The following is a 13,730-nucleotide window of genomic DNA, read 5'->3' on the forward strand; positions in this document are numbered from 1 at the left end:
CTGCCAGGACCCCTCCAGACTCCCCCAGCTACAGCAAAAGCTGTCAGGACCCGCCAGGACCCCTCCAACACCCCCAGAAGCTGCCGGGACCCTCCAGGACCCCTCCAGACCCCCCCAAGCACCCCCAGAAGCTGCCAGGACCCCTTCAGACCCCCCACCAGCACCCTCAGAAGCTGTTAGGACCACCCCAGCACCCCCCAAAGCTACCAGGATACCCCCAGGACCCCCCAGCACCTCTAGAAACTACTAGGAGCTCCCCCAGCATCCCCCTGGGACCCCCAAGAACCTCAAGGCACCCCCCTAAGCTCCCCGCAGCTGCCATGCCCCCCCCCAGCACACCCAGGAACTACGGGGACCCCTTGCCCCCCCCATAAGGGACCCCAGACCTAAAGATCTGGCAAGTGGGGGTGGGGCTGGAGCCACTGAACCCCCTCTCTGCACCCCCAAACCTCCCCAGGGAGGCTCAGAGCACCACCCCCCAGCCTCCCCCATTGTGTGTTGTCTGTCCTGTGTCGCCCCCCGCCCCCAAAATCAGCCACACACCATCACAGAGGGCATTTAATTAACATATAATATATTTTAAAAAATAATAATAATAATAAATCACTCTGGCTCCCTCCCGGGTTTGGGGGGAACGCGGGTCCTGGGGCCCCAGGTCCCCCCACCCGCAGACGGGACCCCCACGCTCCCCTCGGGGTGTAAGGGGGGGGGGGGGGGCAAAGTTACAAGTGCTTTCTACATGTCCCGCAGGGTCCCCGGCAGCTGGGTAAGGGGCGGGGGGTTGGGGGTACATATGGGGCGCAGCTTGGGGTGGGGGAGCGGGATTTCTCCTTAAACATGATGATTAGCCAGAAAAAAATAAAATAAAAACAGAAGCGGCCCCCCCTACACCCCCCTCCCCGGGGGTCTCTACCTACGGGGTTATGTACAGCCGCCCCCGGGGGGCTGGGAGCCCCCTCTCCGCCGGGGTTTGGGGGTGCCATGGGGCTGGAGAGTGCCTGGCTTGTGCCCCCCCCCCCAAAATTCACACCGGCTCCGGTGTCCCCCAGCCCCGTTCTCCGGGGAGGGAGCCAGCGGCGGCCCCATTTGTCCGGAAAAAAAGTGAAAAAGGGGAGTGAAAGGCAGGGGTGGGGGTGGGGGTGGGAATTGGGGAGGGGGCGGTGGTGACCGGGGGTCCGCAGGCCGGGCCGGGGGGGGCTGGTGGAGCCCCTGGCCCCTCACTGGAGGCGGTCGGTGCGGAAGGAGTCCTCCACGGCCGGGTCGGTGAGGAGGGCGTAGGGGTCGCTCAGCATGTTCAGTCCGTCCAGGGTGAGGGGCTCGATCTTCAGATCCTCCTCCAGCCCCAGCGCCGCCGCGTCCACCTCGAAGCCGGGGACACCGGCCAGCGCCGTCGCGATCTCCTTCGAGATGCCGGGGGGAGAATCCCCTATTTGGGGGAGGGGGGGATAACAGGGGGTTCAGCACCCCCTAGGTGACATCCCGCCCGCCGGGGGGGTCTCCGTCGGCACCCGGTGCCACCCACCTGTGAGGATGATGTTGGGGATGGGGCCGTGGCGGCTGCAGTTGCTCAGGTTTTGCCGGTTGAGGACGTGGGGGTCGTAGGCTCCCTCGGCCGGGGGGTAGCTCAGGGACCCCAGCTCCTCGGGGAAACCGCTGCTGTTACCGGTGGGGCTCTCCCCCATCCCGAACTGCTCGAACTGTGGGGAGAGGCGGGTTAGGGGGGGAATACCGGGGGTGCCCCCCCTCCGAGCTGTGTGCCCCCCATCCCCGAGCACTCACGCTGCCCAAGCCGAAGTCGCTCAGGGGCTGTCCCAGCGGCGGGGGCTGCGGCAGAGGGGTGTTAGGCTGGTACTGGGGGCCGTACGGGCGCTGGGCGGCCCCGCTGGGCAATGGGGGTGGGGGTCGCGCCGGCGGGGCGGGGGGCAACGCCGGCTGCGGGGGGGACGGCACGGCTTGGTGCAGGGCTTTCTGGCTCGGCTGGGACTGCAGCAGCAAGCCGGGCTGGCTGTAGGAGTACGGTGGGAGCCGCTGGTCGGCCGGCAGCTTGCTGGTGTCCAGGGGCACCCCCTGCGGAGAGAGCGGAAAGAGGGGGGGGGGTCAGCCTGCACCCACCCGGCACCCACCAGGATCCGGCCCCTCTGCTCAGCTCCCCTGGATGGGGACCACCTCTGCCAGCCCCACCCGGTGCGTCCCCCCGCACCGGCAGCGGGTTGGGGAGCCCACGGTGATGCGGGAGAGCCGGAATTCCAGCCCCGCCGGCAGCACCCGGTGCTGAGCCCTCGCACCCAGCACCCACAGCGGGCTGGGCAGCCCCCCCCGGAGCAAGACCCCGGGGTGGGGGAGCCCTGGCTGGGATGCGCCACATCCCGTGTCCTCTGTGCGTGTGTGTCCCCCCTCCCCTCAATTCCCAACCACGCAGCGGTCCCTCCTGGTGGGTGGGGGGGTCCAGGGGCTTCCCTGGCGCGTGGCTGAGGATGAGGATGGAGACACGAGAGCAGCGGAGGGAGGAGATGGAGGCGAGCGCGCGGCGCGGGGCCGGCGCGGGCGATGGACCATGCATACCTGGGTGATGGAGGACAATGTGGGTGACATTGTTGGTGAGAACTGTTTGGGGTGCTGCCTTCTGGAGTCGCCACCCATTGGGAGGGTGAGGGGGCTGAGCGGGACCCTTCGGCGGGGCGAGGTGGTTATGGACGCCTGCACCATGGGGGCGTAGGACGAGCCGCTCAAGCCGGAGGGCAGGCTGGGGTTGCTGGGGGAGGACTGCATGGGCTGGCTGCGGGGGGACGTGGGGAGCGAGGGATTGCTGAGCGAGGAGGAGAGGGAGGAGGGCAGGGACTGGTTGGAGAGCGAGGAAGGGATGGAGGAACTGCTCTGGGAGGACTGGAGCGAGGGGTTGCTGAGGGAGGACTGGAGCGAGGGGCTTCGCAGGGAGGCCTGGAGGTTGGGATTGCTAAGCGAGGACTGCAGGGACGGGTTACTCAGGGAGCTCTGCATAGGTGAGGTAAGTCCTGTGGGGACAAAAAAGAAGAGACACCACCGTTACCCCACGGAATCGCCCCGCGCCCCAGGCTCTCCTCCCCGGGCCGGGCCAGGCTGGGGCTCCCCGTCTGCCCCGGGTGGGATGGAAGGTGACGGAGGCGACCAAAACGATGGAGACAAGACAGAAACACACACACAACCCCGGGAACGGGAACGGGAACGGCGGCGGCACAGGATGCTCCGGCTCGGCAAGCGGAGGGTGCCGGGGCAGGAGCAGGGCAGGCGGCCGCGGCCGCCCCCCCACACCCCCCCAGGACCCCCCGGTGCTGTCAGACCCCGCAGCGCTCCCCACCCTGCTCCCAGGCTGCAGCATCTCCATCCCAGGCCGGGACCACCCGGAGAGGCCGAGCGCTGCCGCAGCCGGCTCCGGGGTGCGGTGGATCCCGTCTCCCCCGGCCCCACCGAGCAGCTCCCCACCATGGGGGTCTCTCTCCCGGCTCCCCACGCCGGTCCTCTGCGTCTCGGCGGCTCCAGCCACCCCAGGACATCTGCTCCGGCACCTCCCGGCGGGACGGGGCCAGCCCTCACCTGGCGAGTCGTAGCCCGTCCCCAGTGCCATGCTGCCGCTGATGCCCAGGTGCGTCATGGTGTTGGCCAGGTTGCTGGTGCTGTTGCCCCCGCTCAGGCTGGGGTAGGTGGTCTCGTCCGGGTCGAGAGGGGTGGGCAGCGGGGAGGGGAAGTGCAGGTTGGTGAGGTCAGGAAGGGAGCCCCCCGTGTTGAGGGCCGAGGGGATGAGGGGGACGTTGGCAGGCTGATCCGGGGATGGAAATATGCTGGAGGAAAGAGAGAGACGTGTCCCGTGTGGGGATGCTGCTGCCTCCTGCGGTGACCCCCTCCCCAGCAGCCCCCCCCCAGCCCAGCCCAGGACTTACTGGATCCCAGGGACTTCACAGGAGCGCGGCCGGGCCGAGGATGACGAGAGCTGCGAAATCAAAGAGAAGAGCGCGGTGAAGCCGGGGTGCTGAGCCTGCACCCCCCCAGCCCTGGGCCGGCCGCGGTTTGAGGGCAGGAAGGGGGCAGAGCCACCCCGGTGTCGCACCACCCGGCAGGCAGGATGCGAGCAGCGTGGGCAGGGGGCTGCAGGGGCGACTTCCTCGCCGTCCTGCCTCGGCACCCACCTTCTTGGTGTCCCAGGGCTTCAGCGCATGTTTGTTGTCATCGAAGGTCTCTTCGATGGGAGGCACTTGGAAAAGAAACACTGGCGAGGGGGGAGTGAGGGTCAGCGCCACGAGAGCAGCACAGCCCACCTGCGTTCACCCGCCGGGGGGCACTGACCCGTCACGAGTGGGGCATTACAGACCCCCTGCCACAGAGGGGTCCCCAGGCACTGGCCCCCCACATCCCACCCACCGCCCCGACGCTTTGTAGGCAGCAAGGTGGGGAGATGGGGGTCTGTGCCGGGCTCGGTGTCGCGCTGCCGGGGGTGGGTAGTTGCTCACCTTTGCTGTCCGTGTCCCCGTCCAGAAAACCTGCAAGACAGCAGGTGACAGTCAGCGGCAGCACAGGGGGACACGGGGGACATCAATCAGCACCGTGGAGAGACGGGGGTACCACTGCGTGACCCCGCTACGGAGGGACGCGGCTCCACACGGCCCCCCCAAGGGTCCGCAAGGGGTGAAAGGGGTGCGGGGGTCCCCAGGCAGCCGGGTGCAGGTGGGGACGGCAGGGTCCTGCTGGGGAAAGCGGGGGGACACTCACCGCTCCGGCGGCCGGGTGGTGGGGCGCCCTGCGAGGGGCCCAGGTACGCGTCCTGGGGGTTGGGGTTCATCACGCTCGTGTGAAGCGCCGAGTCGGAATTTGTTCTAATTGGGAATGGAAAGGTGATGGTCAGACGGGGCCGGGCTCAGCCCCCGGCCCCCGCACCCCTGCGGCAGCCCCCACGGCCGGCACCGGGATGCTGGGCAAGCGCAGGGCCAGGGCAGCGGGTGGAAAATGGGAAGAGCAGGGTGAGAACAGGGAGCACGGTGGGGCTTCGCTGGAGGAACAACCGGCTCCTTCACAGCCCTCCCTGCCCAACGCTCGCCGTGCCCGGGACGAACCCTGGGGCAGACGCCAAGGGGTCCTGGGGGTCCTCGTCCCCCTCTGCCAGCCCCACCCTCCCCTCCCCAGGTGATGCTCCAGTGGGGTCCCTTGCCCTGCGCTTCCAGACACGCTGGGGCTTGCTCCGGCCCTGCCACCGCAGCGATGGCCCCGGAGCCCTTGCCACCCCTGGCACGGGGAAGACGGGCACCCCTGGGACCCTTTCTTTCCCCCGGGGGCCCTGGAGGGGCTGGGGGCAGCGTACCCAGGGATATTACACCCATTGTGTTTCCAATTAGTTGGTTTGAAGCGGGTGAGCGTGGGGAGGGGCTGGGAAAAGGCCGCTCGAGCTAATGACGCGTCCTGGGAGCGCACAAGGGGGATATTGTTCAGCTGCGGCGCAGCTGGGAGGCAGGAAGCCCCCCCCCCCCAACCCCCCCGGCCCATGGGACGCAGCCCCCTCCCGCACGGGGCCCAGCCGGGGAGCGATGGGCGCCTGCCCATGGCACGGCCAGGGCCCCGCTGCCAGCACCAAGCCCCGTGCCCACACAGCACAAGGGAGGCAGAGCGGGGGCTGCCATGAGCCCCCCGCGCTGGGCATCCCTGCGGCATCAGCAACGCGCCCACCCTGAGCCCTGCTGGCCCTGCCGGGACCCCACTGTGCCCCAGCCTGGGGAACGTGACACCCCAACGCCACAGCTCTCCGTGCGTCCTCCGCAGCATCTCCCTTCTCAAACCCCACGGGGACCCCACGGCTCTGCCACCTCACCGGGCTCCAGAGAGGGGGCCCGATCCCCCAGGGCTGCGCCAGCTCCTGCTCCTTGTGCTGCGCCGGCGCGACACCAAGCAGCCACAGCAGCGGGCAGAGCTGGCTCCTCATCCCTGGAGCTAGCGCCGAGCCAGGGCAGCCCTCGGGGACACCCTGCCCTGCACCTGAGAGCCCCCTGCCCCCCAGAGCAGCTCCTCAGGGAGCTGGGAGCCGCTGCGGAACCATGCAGCCTGTGGAGGTGCGAGGGCTGCACCCGCCGCAGGGCACACAGGGCCACCTCCACCCTGCGGGTCCTCCTCTTTCAGCGGCCAGGGCAGTCTGCAGACCCCTTTCCCTTTTCCTGGGGGGCTGGAGTTGCTACAAGCAGGGCTGTGCCCACCCTGGGGGTCCTGGGGAAGGGCTGGAGACCGGGAGAGAGAGAGAAAAGAGAATTAAAAAAAAAAAATCATTCACCTGTTGAGAGCCGACGGCAGCCTAAACAAATGTCCTTTCTCCATAGGAAAGTTACCCCAGGGCATGGTCCTTTGTAAGGAGAAACAGCAGGGTTACTTGGGGGGCAAGGGAGGGGGCGCAGGGGGGCACTGCCCCTGCGGGGGGGAGGCCAAGGGCAGCAGGAGGAGGCAGGCAGCTTGCCTGGGCAAGCCGGAGCATCTCTGCCGGTCCCGGTGGGCACCGGGTCGGGGGCGATCCCTGCCATCCTCACCCTATCCCCTGCCTTAGCCCCCTGCCTGCAGCCCAGACGCCACGGCTCGGCCTCGGGGAGCCAAAACCACAGCAGCTGGCCCGGCTTGGGCAAATCACAGCCAAGAGTCGATGCCACCATGGCTTAGGCGTGCTGGGGCAACACCAGAGGGTCTCTGTGCCCCAGGGCAGGGGGCCGCAAGCCAGAGACCACCCTCCCCCTCCAGCAGTGCCCAGGGAAGCGTCACGGAGCACGAGCCAAGTGAAGGCAGCTGTCTGGAAGAAGGATGAAGGTCCCCCCCGAGCCTGGGGTGGGGAATTTGCAGCAGGATTCGCAGCGAGATGCTCCTGGGGACATCTCCCCGGAGCCCCAGGTCCTGCGAGGAGGGTGGCTGTGCTCGCTGCGAGTGACAAGGAAGATCTGACTCGACCTCTTCTTTCAGAAGGGGAAAAAAGCCAGGGCCTTGCCCCAGGAGGTCGAGGAGGATGGCAGAGAGGGCACCCGCCAGCTGGGCCTGGGCACAGCAGGGTGGGGGAAGATGTGGCGGGGGGCAAGGCCGTGCTCCTCACGCTCTGGACTGACCGGTGCCCAGGCTCATGGCAGGGGACAAAGTGAAAGACACAACACCAACATCCAGCAGAGCCCCGGCGTCGCCTGGCACAACCCAGAGCTGCCACCCCACCCCTGCCACCACCAGTGTCCCCGCTGGGCTGGGGAGAGGGGGGACACGCGGCCCCTCAAGCTCCCAGCGTGCCAGGACAGCAGTGGAGCCGTGCCGGGCACCGAGGTGTGGACACGGCAGGAGCATCGGCAGCAAGTCTCCCTGGGAGAACGGTGCTGGGACCAGGGAAGGAGAGCTGTGCTGAGCACAGTGCTTCGGAGCCAGGGCAGCCTTCAACAGAAAGCCCAGGCGCCCTGAGCAACGCTGAGCCCAGCACCCTCGCTAAGCCCAGCACCCTCGGGCTCAGCCAGCCCCGGCCTCGCCTGCCCCCGGGGCCAAGGGCCGGAGCACGCAGGGGCTCAGCCGCCCGGTGATTCACCCCGGGCAGGATCCCTCTTCCCACTGCCGCAGCAGGTGCCTGCCGCCCCGCGTGCCGGAGCCGGCTCTTTTGGGCACGATGAAATCCTTCCTCCTTAAAAATCCCCCCTCGCTGCAGGACAGTGCGGGCAGCACCCGACACCAGAGAGGTGGGAGACCTGGCAGCCCCACTCCCAGCATCTCAGCGTTTCTCTCTGCCCCCCTAGGTCTGGAAGCTGTGTAAATCCTCCCGGGAGGGCTGCCCGTTGCGAGGGACCCTCCGGCACCGGGCTCCTGCCAGCCTGCTTGATTCCAAACCACCTGGAGCAAGCCCCGGGCTCCAGCGACCCCGCAGACACCGGGAGGCAACGGGCTGGAAACCGGCACCCGGAAAACAAGTGGCGGGAGCCAAGAAAACGTGGGGTCTTTACCTCCTCCAGCTAGGCTCAGGCGGAGGCGACAGGTAGGTCGGTCCGTAGGGAGAACTGTCGATGTGAGAGGCAAGTTAAGGGCCAAACAGGGAGCGAGGGGCTGAGCAACGGGCACGCAGGCACCCAACTGCCACGCCGCAGGCAGGCCAGCGCAGCACGCGTCGCTAATGCTCGCTCATCCCAAAGGGACGAGCAGCAGGGGCGCTGGGATCGGGGCAGGAGCCCCAGTGGGGGGAGAAAAGGCTGCCTGCCCCCACCGCCGGGTAAGGGGGAGCAGGATAAAGGATATTTGTCGGACGTATCGGCGAAGGGGGGACATCATGCGACGCGGGTCCCGCTGGACTCGCTCCACCAGGCCATGGTGCCGGGTGCTGCGCGTGGAGTCCAGCGGCGAGTGCAAAGGGCCCTGCGGGGGGGAGACAAGGGGGTTAGCCCACCGCCTGGGTAACCACCGCAGACCCTGGCTGCGAGGGCAGGGGTCTCAGGATCAGCCCCCCTTGACCACCCTGTCGCTGGCAGCGCTGCCAGCGGGATGGAGCTGGGGCCAGGCAAAGGGATTAGAGGAGAACATCCCCTTGTCCCATCTGTCCCCAACAGCAGCCCACACCGGCGCTCTTCACCCTCCTCCCCGATGCCCACCCCACGTGCGGACGCAGCTCCTGATCCCCCTCCCCAAGGCACTGGGGGCAGCAGCCGCTGTGCCGGAGGGGGAAGCCCCCCCAGACACCCACCCCACCCGGCAGAGTGGGCGCTGCTCACCTGGAAGTCAGAGACACCGCTGCCAATCTGGTTGACGTTGGGCAGTGAGCCGCTGTAGTAAGGTCCCCGGCTGTGGGCCAGCCTCAGCTTCTGTGCCTGCAGCTGGGCCGGGGGAGGGAAGGCAGGTCAGGGGGGGCAGCAGACACCCCCGGGGTGCTGGTGGGCCTCCCAGCTGCCCTGTTACACCCAAGAGTTGCCATCCCAGAGGGTCATCCCCACGCTCTCCCTGCTGCACCTGAGCCCCAAGCTTGCCCCGCACATGCCATGGAGCCACCGGGGCATCCCACGGGAGGCGGCAGCCCCCAAGCGAGGCATGTCCGACCCTCAGGAACCTCCCGTGGCCTCAGGAACCACACAGGAGCAGGCCGGGAGGGCTCGAGGTGCCCGGTACATCTCTGCTTCAAAGCCACCAAGTGCAGAGGAGGCCCCACAAGGGACTTTCCACCCTCCGTGGGTGCTCCAGTGCAGGAAGGATGCTGAGCCCCCGCTGGGTTTAGCAGCTCAGCACGGGGAAAGCCGCGTCTCTCCCACAGGCTGCAGCACCCCCAGCCCCCCTCCCATCCACAGCCCCTGTGCCCACCCGAGAGGGCTCTGGGCTCCCCAGGCACTGGCAGCCGGTGGGTCAGCCTGTCCCCCTCCATCTGCAGGTGCTGGGTTTTCCAGCAAGCACCACATCCACACCAAAGACAAGCCAGGGGCTGTCAGCGACACCAGTGCTGGAGCCCAAAAACCAGGAGAGATCACAACCGGGGCTCCGGGAGGGCGAGCGGGACAGCCCGCTTGGCTCGGCGCGACAGCCCGCCGGCTCCCGGCGCTGCTCAAGGCCGAGGGAAAGAGTCATGGCAAACCACAGGCGGGAGATAACCGGGTCTGGGCACCCACCCGCCACGCTCGGCAGTGGAGGAAAAGCCAACAGCAAAGGAGAGCCAGGGTCCTGGGGTAGCACCAGCACCAGGCCGACCCCAAAAGCCCCCTCCTGCCCTGGCCCCACAGGCAGGAGCCTGCCCACAGCCCAGCCGGGCAGGGGTTTGACCCGTCATGAGCAGCACAGACTTCCTCATCCTGGCAGCAGCAGGAAGACACTCCGCTGCCCGCATCCCGGTGAAGGGCACGGCCTCCATCACCCCCTCCGGCACACCGGGGTGTCCCATTCCCTCCCTCCAGCATCTCAGCGGGGAAGGAAGGTTTCCCCGATCCCAACCCACAGAGCCAAGGCCAAGCACATACAAATTCACACCTTCCCGTTGGGCCCGGGGTGTCCCGAGCAGCCCCATGCACCAACCAGCGCCAGCACTCGTTGGTCCTGGACAAACCCCAGGGAAGGAGAAGATGAAGCAGAACAAGCAGCTCAGAAATGGGCTGCAGCCGGGAAACCTGCGACAGCAAATTCCCAAGCTTAAGACCAGCAAAATCCAGATCCAGGGAAAAAAAAAAAAAAACCAAAAAAAACACCAAAAAAAATGGGGGATTTAGTCAACAGCTGGCTGCGCTGGCACTTCAGGATTAGTGCGAGGAGTTGCGCTGGGGCTTAAGGTCTTGGGATCCTGCTCTGTTCTCCGAGCCAGGGTCCCTGCGGGAGCCGGCGGAGCCAGACGAGGCTGAAATCAGGCAGCAGCTCACAAGCGGCCAGAAAAAAACTCCAGGCAACACAAAGCAAAGCTTGAGGGGCTGCTACACCCCCGCGGTGGGAGCGGGGTACCCCAGAGCTGAGCAGCAGCCCCCCCAGCCACCTCTCCCCTGGCGAGGAGCCACGAGACAGAGGTGCCTGTGTGGGGCACAAGCTGCCAGCACGATGGCCACTGCCAGCTCCTTGCCCATAGCCCTGTGGGCAAGGATGGAGGGGAGCCGTGGGGCTGGAACCCGCTCTGGGACCAGCTCTGGACTGCTCCGCGCCTTTCCTGGGTTGCCAGCTCCATGTGTGGGAAATAAACTCCCGGAGAAAGCATCCCAGGACAGGGATTAGCAGGGAGGACAGTCCTGCTGCCTCTCCCCCAGCTTTGCTGCACATTAACCAGCTGTTTACTGTGCAAACACGCTGCGGGAGGCTTCAGCCCACTCCCAAACTCACCGGCGATGCACAGGTCGCGGCTCCCGCCTGCCGTCCTGGCGAGAGAGCGGACAAAGCACACAGAGAGGCGTCCCCGCTCGGGAGCTCTGCTGGCTCACCGGGACACGGCGGCTCTCGGCTCGGTGCGGAGAGCCACGCGTTGGTCCTCGGGGGTCGGCAGCACCCTGTCCCCATCACCCCCTCCAGTGCCAATCTTGGTGCCGTGGTGTCAGGTCACCGCTGCCTCGCCAGCCCTGGGGTGCCAGCAGGGCTCTCTGACCCAAACACCCCATTTTTCAAGGACTGATGTATTTTGCTCCCTTCTCCTCCCAGTCCCACCAACCTCGTGTGCAGGGTGACACGCAAGCCTCCCCATCAGTGGTCCCTGTCACCTGGAAGAGCCTCCCTGTGATGCCAGCTCCCTCGACTCTGCACTCCTCTCCCCTCGCTCATCCATCCCCGTACCTCCGCCAGGAAGGATGGCGCTGGCTGCGGGACCCCGCAGAGCTGCCAGCACGGCGACCCGCAACGCTGCAGAGCCCCATTGCCGGCGTTGGCACAACCTGCCTCCCCGGGAGCTGAAATCTGGCCAAACCCTGATCTTGGCAAACGGCCGCGCAATCCCTGCCGACTCCTCGGGGCCGGCGCAGAGCGAAACACAAACCGGAGCTGACCGTCTCCTCCTGACGGCTTCCCCTGCCTGGCAAACCGCTCTCCTGAAGACAAGCCATGGTATTCCCGGCCTCCCCGCTCCACCGTCATTCTGCCAGCACCCCAGAGCAGCCCTCCTGCCACCGTGGTCCCTCCGAGAAGCCCTCGGCCCGCAGGCAACGATGACTCCCCCTCCCCAGAAGCCATTAAGCAGGACAGTTCTGCCGGCTCAGGTCCAGCAGGGCCATCTGCGGTCCCCAACGCTGCGTTTTCTCAGGCTCCAGCCAAACTAAATTTAAACGTCTCCAGGGACAAAGCATCCACCGCTTCCTGCGGGAGCCGGCTGCGTCGGTGGGAAGGACCAACCCAACCCTCCTGGGGGTCCAGAGACAGACCCCTCAGAGCCCCGGGGACGGCAGAGGATGGCCAGGTAGAGGTGACGCAAGGCTGCAACACCACAGGAGCCCGTCACAGAGCCGAGAGGCACGGGGAGCCCCTCCGAGCCCCCCCCGGCAGGAGCCCCAGCAAAACCATCAGGTGCCGCAGGTGGCGAGTGGGTTTTTGCGGCCAGTGGCTGAGACAAGTGCTCAGAGGCGGAGGAGGCGTACAGGACCCACGCACGGTGGCCACGGGCCGGAGCGAGCCACGTGCGATCCCTCCCCCAAACCAAAATAAATCAAAATAAACTGATGGGAAGGAGAAGCGGGGTGCAGCTGGGCACCCGGGGGGGAAGCGTTTCTCGGGGGGGGGGGGGGCACCTTCCCGTCCCCTCCGTGCCCCCAGTGAAGGCCCACGACCAAGCTGGGGGTGATGCCCCCTCTCCGCTGCACCCCAACCCTCCCGGGCACTCGCCTGAGCCTCCCCCACCCACTGCCCCTGCGCCTCCTGGCCCCCCACCCGCCCTGCACCCCCAGCCGAGCCCCCGGCCCCCCACTACCCCCAGTCCCCACTTCCTCCTGCACCGCTCCAGCCCCCACACAGCCCCCTCTGACACACACCCCCAGATCTTCCCTCAGCCCCCGGCCCCCTCACAGGCCCCGACCGCCTCACGGGCCCGCACCCCCCAGCCCCCGGCCGCATCACAGGCGCCCACCCCCCTCACAGGCCCGCACCCGCGGCCCCTCACACAGCCCTCATCCCCCCCCAGCCCCGCCGCGCATCCGGCGGGGGGAGGCCTCGGCGCCGCTCACCCGGGTGGAGCAGATCTCCATCATCACCTCCTCGAAGGCCGCCGTCTCCTCCGCCTGCCGCTGCTTCTGCAGCGCGATCTTCTCGCTGAACTTCCGCGGGTTGGAAGCACCGGCCCCGGCTGAGGAGCCCGCACCGGGCCCGGGCCCGGCCCCCGCGCCCGCCGCCGCCATCTTCCCTGCTCGGGCCGCTCCGGCCGCCGCCGCCGCCGCCGCCGCGCGGCGCAGGCTGGGGCGGGGAGTCCGCGGGCCGGGCCCCGCCGCTGGGCCGCAGCCGCCCGGGGGACCACAACTCCCGGCAGCCCCTGCGGCGCGCCCGCAGGGGCCGCCGGGAAGTGGAGTCCGCGGCCGCTGACTGGCGGAGGGGGGCGCCCCCGCCCAGCGCCGGCCCGACTACAGCTCCCGGCGTGCACCGCGCAGCCGGCGGCCGCCCACCCGCGGGAAGGGGCGGGGACAGGACGGGGGCAGCGTGGGGCACGGCGGGGGATGGGGGCGGTGCACCACGGGGGGGCGGCACTGAGATGGGGGGGGGGGGGGCAGCAGGATGGGGGGGGCGCACCGGGATGAGGGGGCAGCAGGATGGGGGGAGGAGGGGCACGGCAAGGTGGGGGGGGGGGCAGCAAGATGCGGGGGGCACCGAGATGGGGAGGGGGGGGGAGGGGGGCAGCGGGATGGGGAGGCCACCGGGATGGGGAGGCACGGGAAGGGGGTGTGTGTGCAGCAGGATGGGGGGGGGGGCGCAGCGGGATGGGGGGGGGCGGCACGGCAAGGGGAGGGGGACAGCAGAATGGGGAGCATGGTGACATGGGGGCACGGCAAGGGGGGACGCGGGGCGGGGGGGGGGGTGGAGCAGGATGGGGTGCATGGCAAGGGGGGCGGGGCAGGCGGCAGAATGGGGGACACGGTGACATGGCGGCACGGTGGAGGGGGGTACCCAGCAATGGGGGGAGCACGGCGATTGGGGGGCCATGGCAACGTGGGGGCATCACGATGTGGGGACTGGGGGGGGAGGGGCAGCATGACAAGGTGCGGGGGGGAACATAGCAGTGTCACCCCCTCCCCATGGCTGAGAACAGAGCAGCCCACCCCTACCCCCCAAAACTAGGGGGGGGCGGGTCATGAACC

The 13,730-nt window shown here is 68.2% G+C and overlaps 1 protein-coding gene across 1 annotated transcript; it reads right to left on the reverse strand.

Annotated features, from left to right (window-relative positions):
• Positions 1-553: 553 nt before the first annotated feature.
• CRTC2 (CREB regulated transcription coactivator 2) lies at positions 554-12,868 on the reverse strand. Its single transcript, XM_055696956.1, has 14 exons — positions 12,609-12,868; positions 8,721-8,822; positions 8,249-8,367; positions 7,962-8,021; positions 6,284-6,352; positions 4,741-4,844; positions 4,482-4,511; positions 4,161-4,240; positions 3,915-3,964; positions 3,571-3,815; positions 2,563-3,011; positions 1,780-2,067; positions 1,523-1,697; positions 554-1,426 (listed from the first exon to the last, which is right to left on the reverse strand). The coding sequence occupies exons 1-14, from the start codon at positions 12,777-12,779 to the stop codon at positions 1,218-1,220; spliced, it is 2,151 nt and encodes a 716-aa protein (XP_055552931.1). The 5' UTR covers positions 12,780-12,868; the 3' UTR covers positions 554-1,217.
• Between the last annotated feature and the right edge of the window lie 862 nt (positions 12,869-13,730).

This window comes from Falco cherrug, chromosome 19 (assembly GCF_023634085.1).
Source record: "Falco cherrug isolate bFalChe1 chromosome 19, bFalChe1.pri, whole genome shotgun sequence".
In the NCBI taxonomy this organism is placed as follows: domain Eukaryota; kingdom Metazoa; phylum Chordata; class Aves; order Falconiformes; family Falconidae; genus Falco; species Falco cherrug.

Coding starts and splice junctions, on each gene's coding strand:
- CRTC2 (XM_055696956.1), bottom strand. CDS start 12,779: ATGGCGGCGGCGGGCGCGGGGGCCGGGCCCGGGCCCGGTGCGGGCTCC. Junction 8,368..8,720: donor GCGGTGTCTCTGACTTCCAG/GTGAGCAGCGCC, acceptor TCCCCCCCGCAG/GGCCCTTTGCACTCGCCGCT. Junction 8,022..8,248: donor CGCCGATACGTCCGACAAAT/ATCCTTTATCCT, acceptor TGCCTCTCACAT/CGACAGTTCTCCCTACGGAC.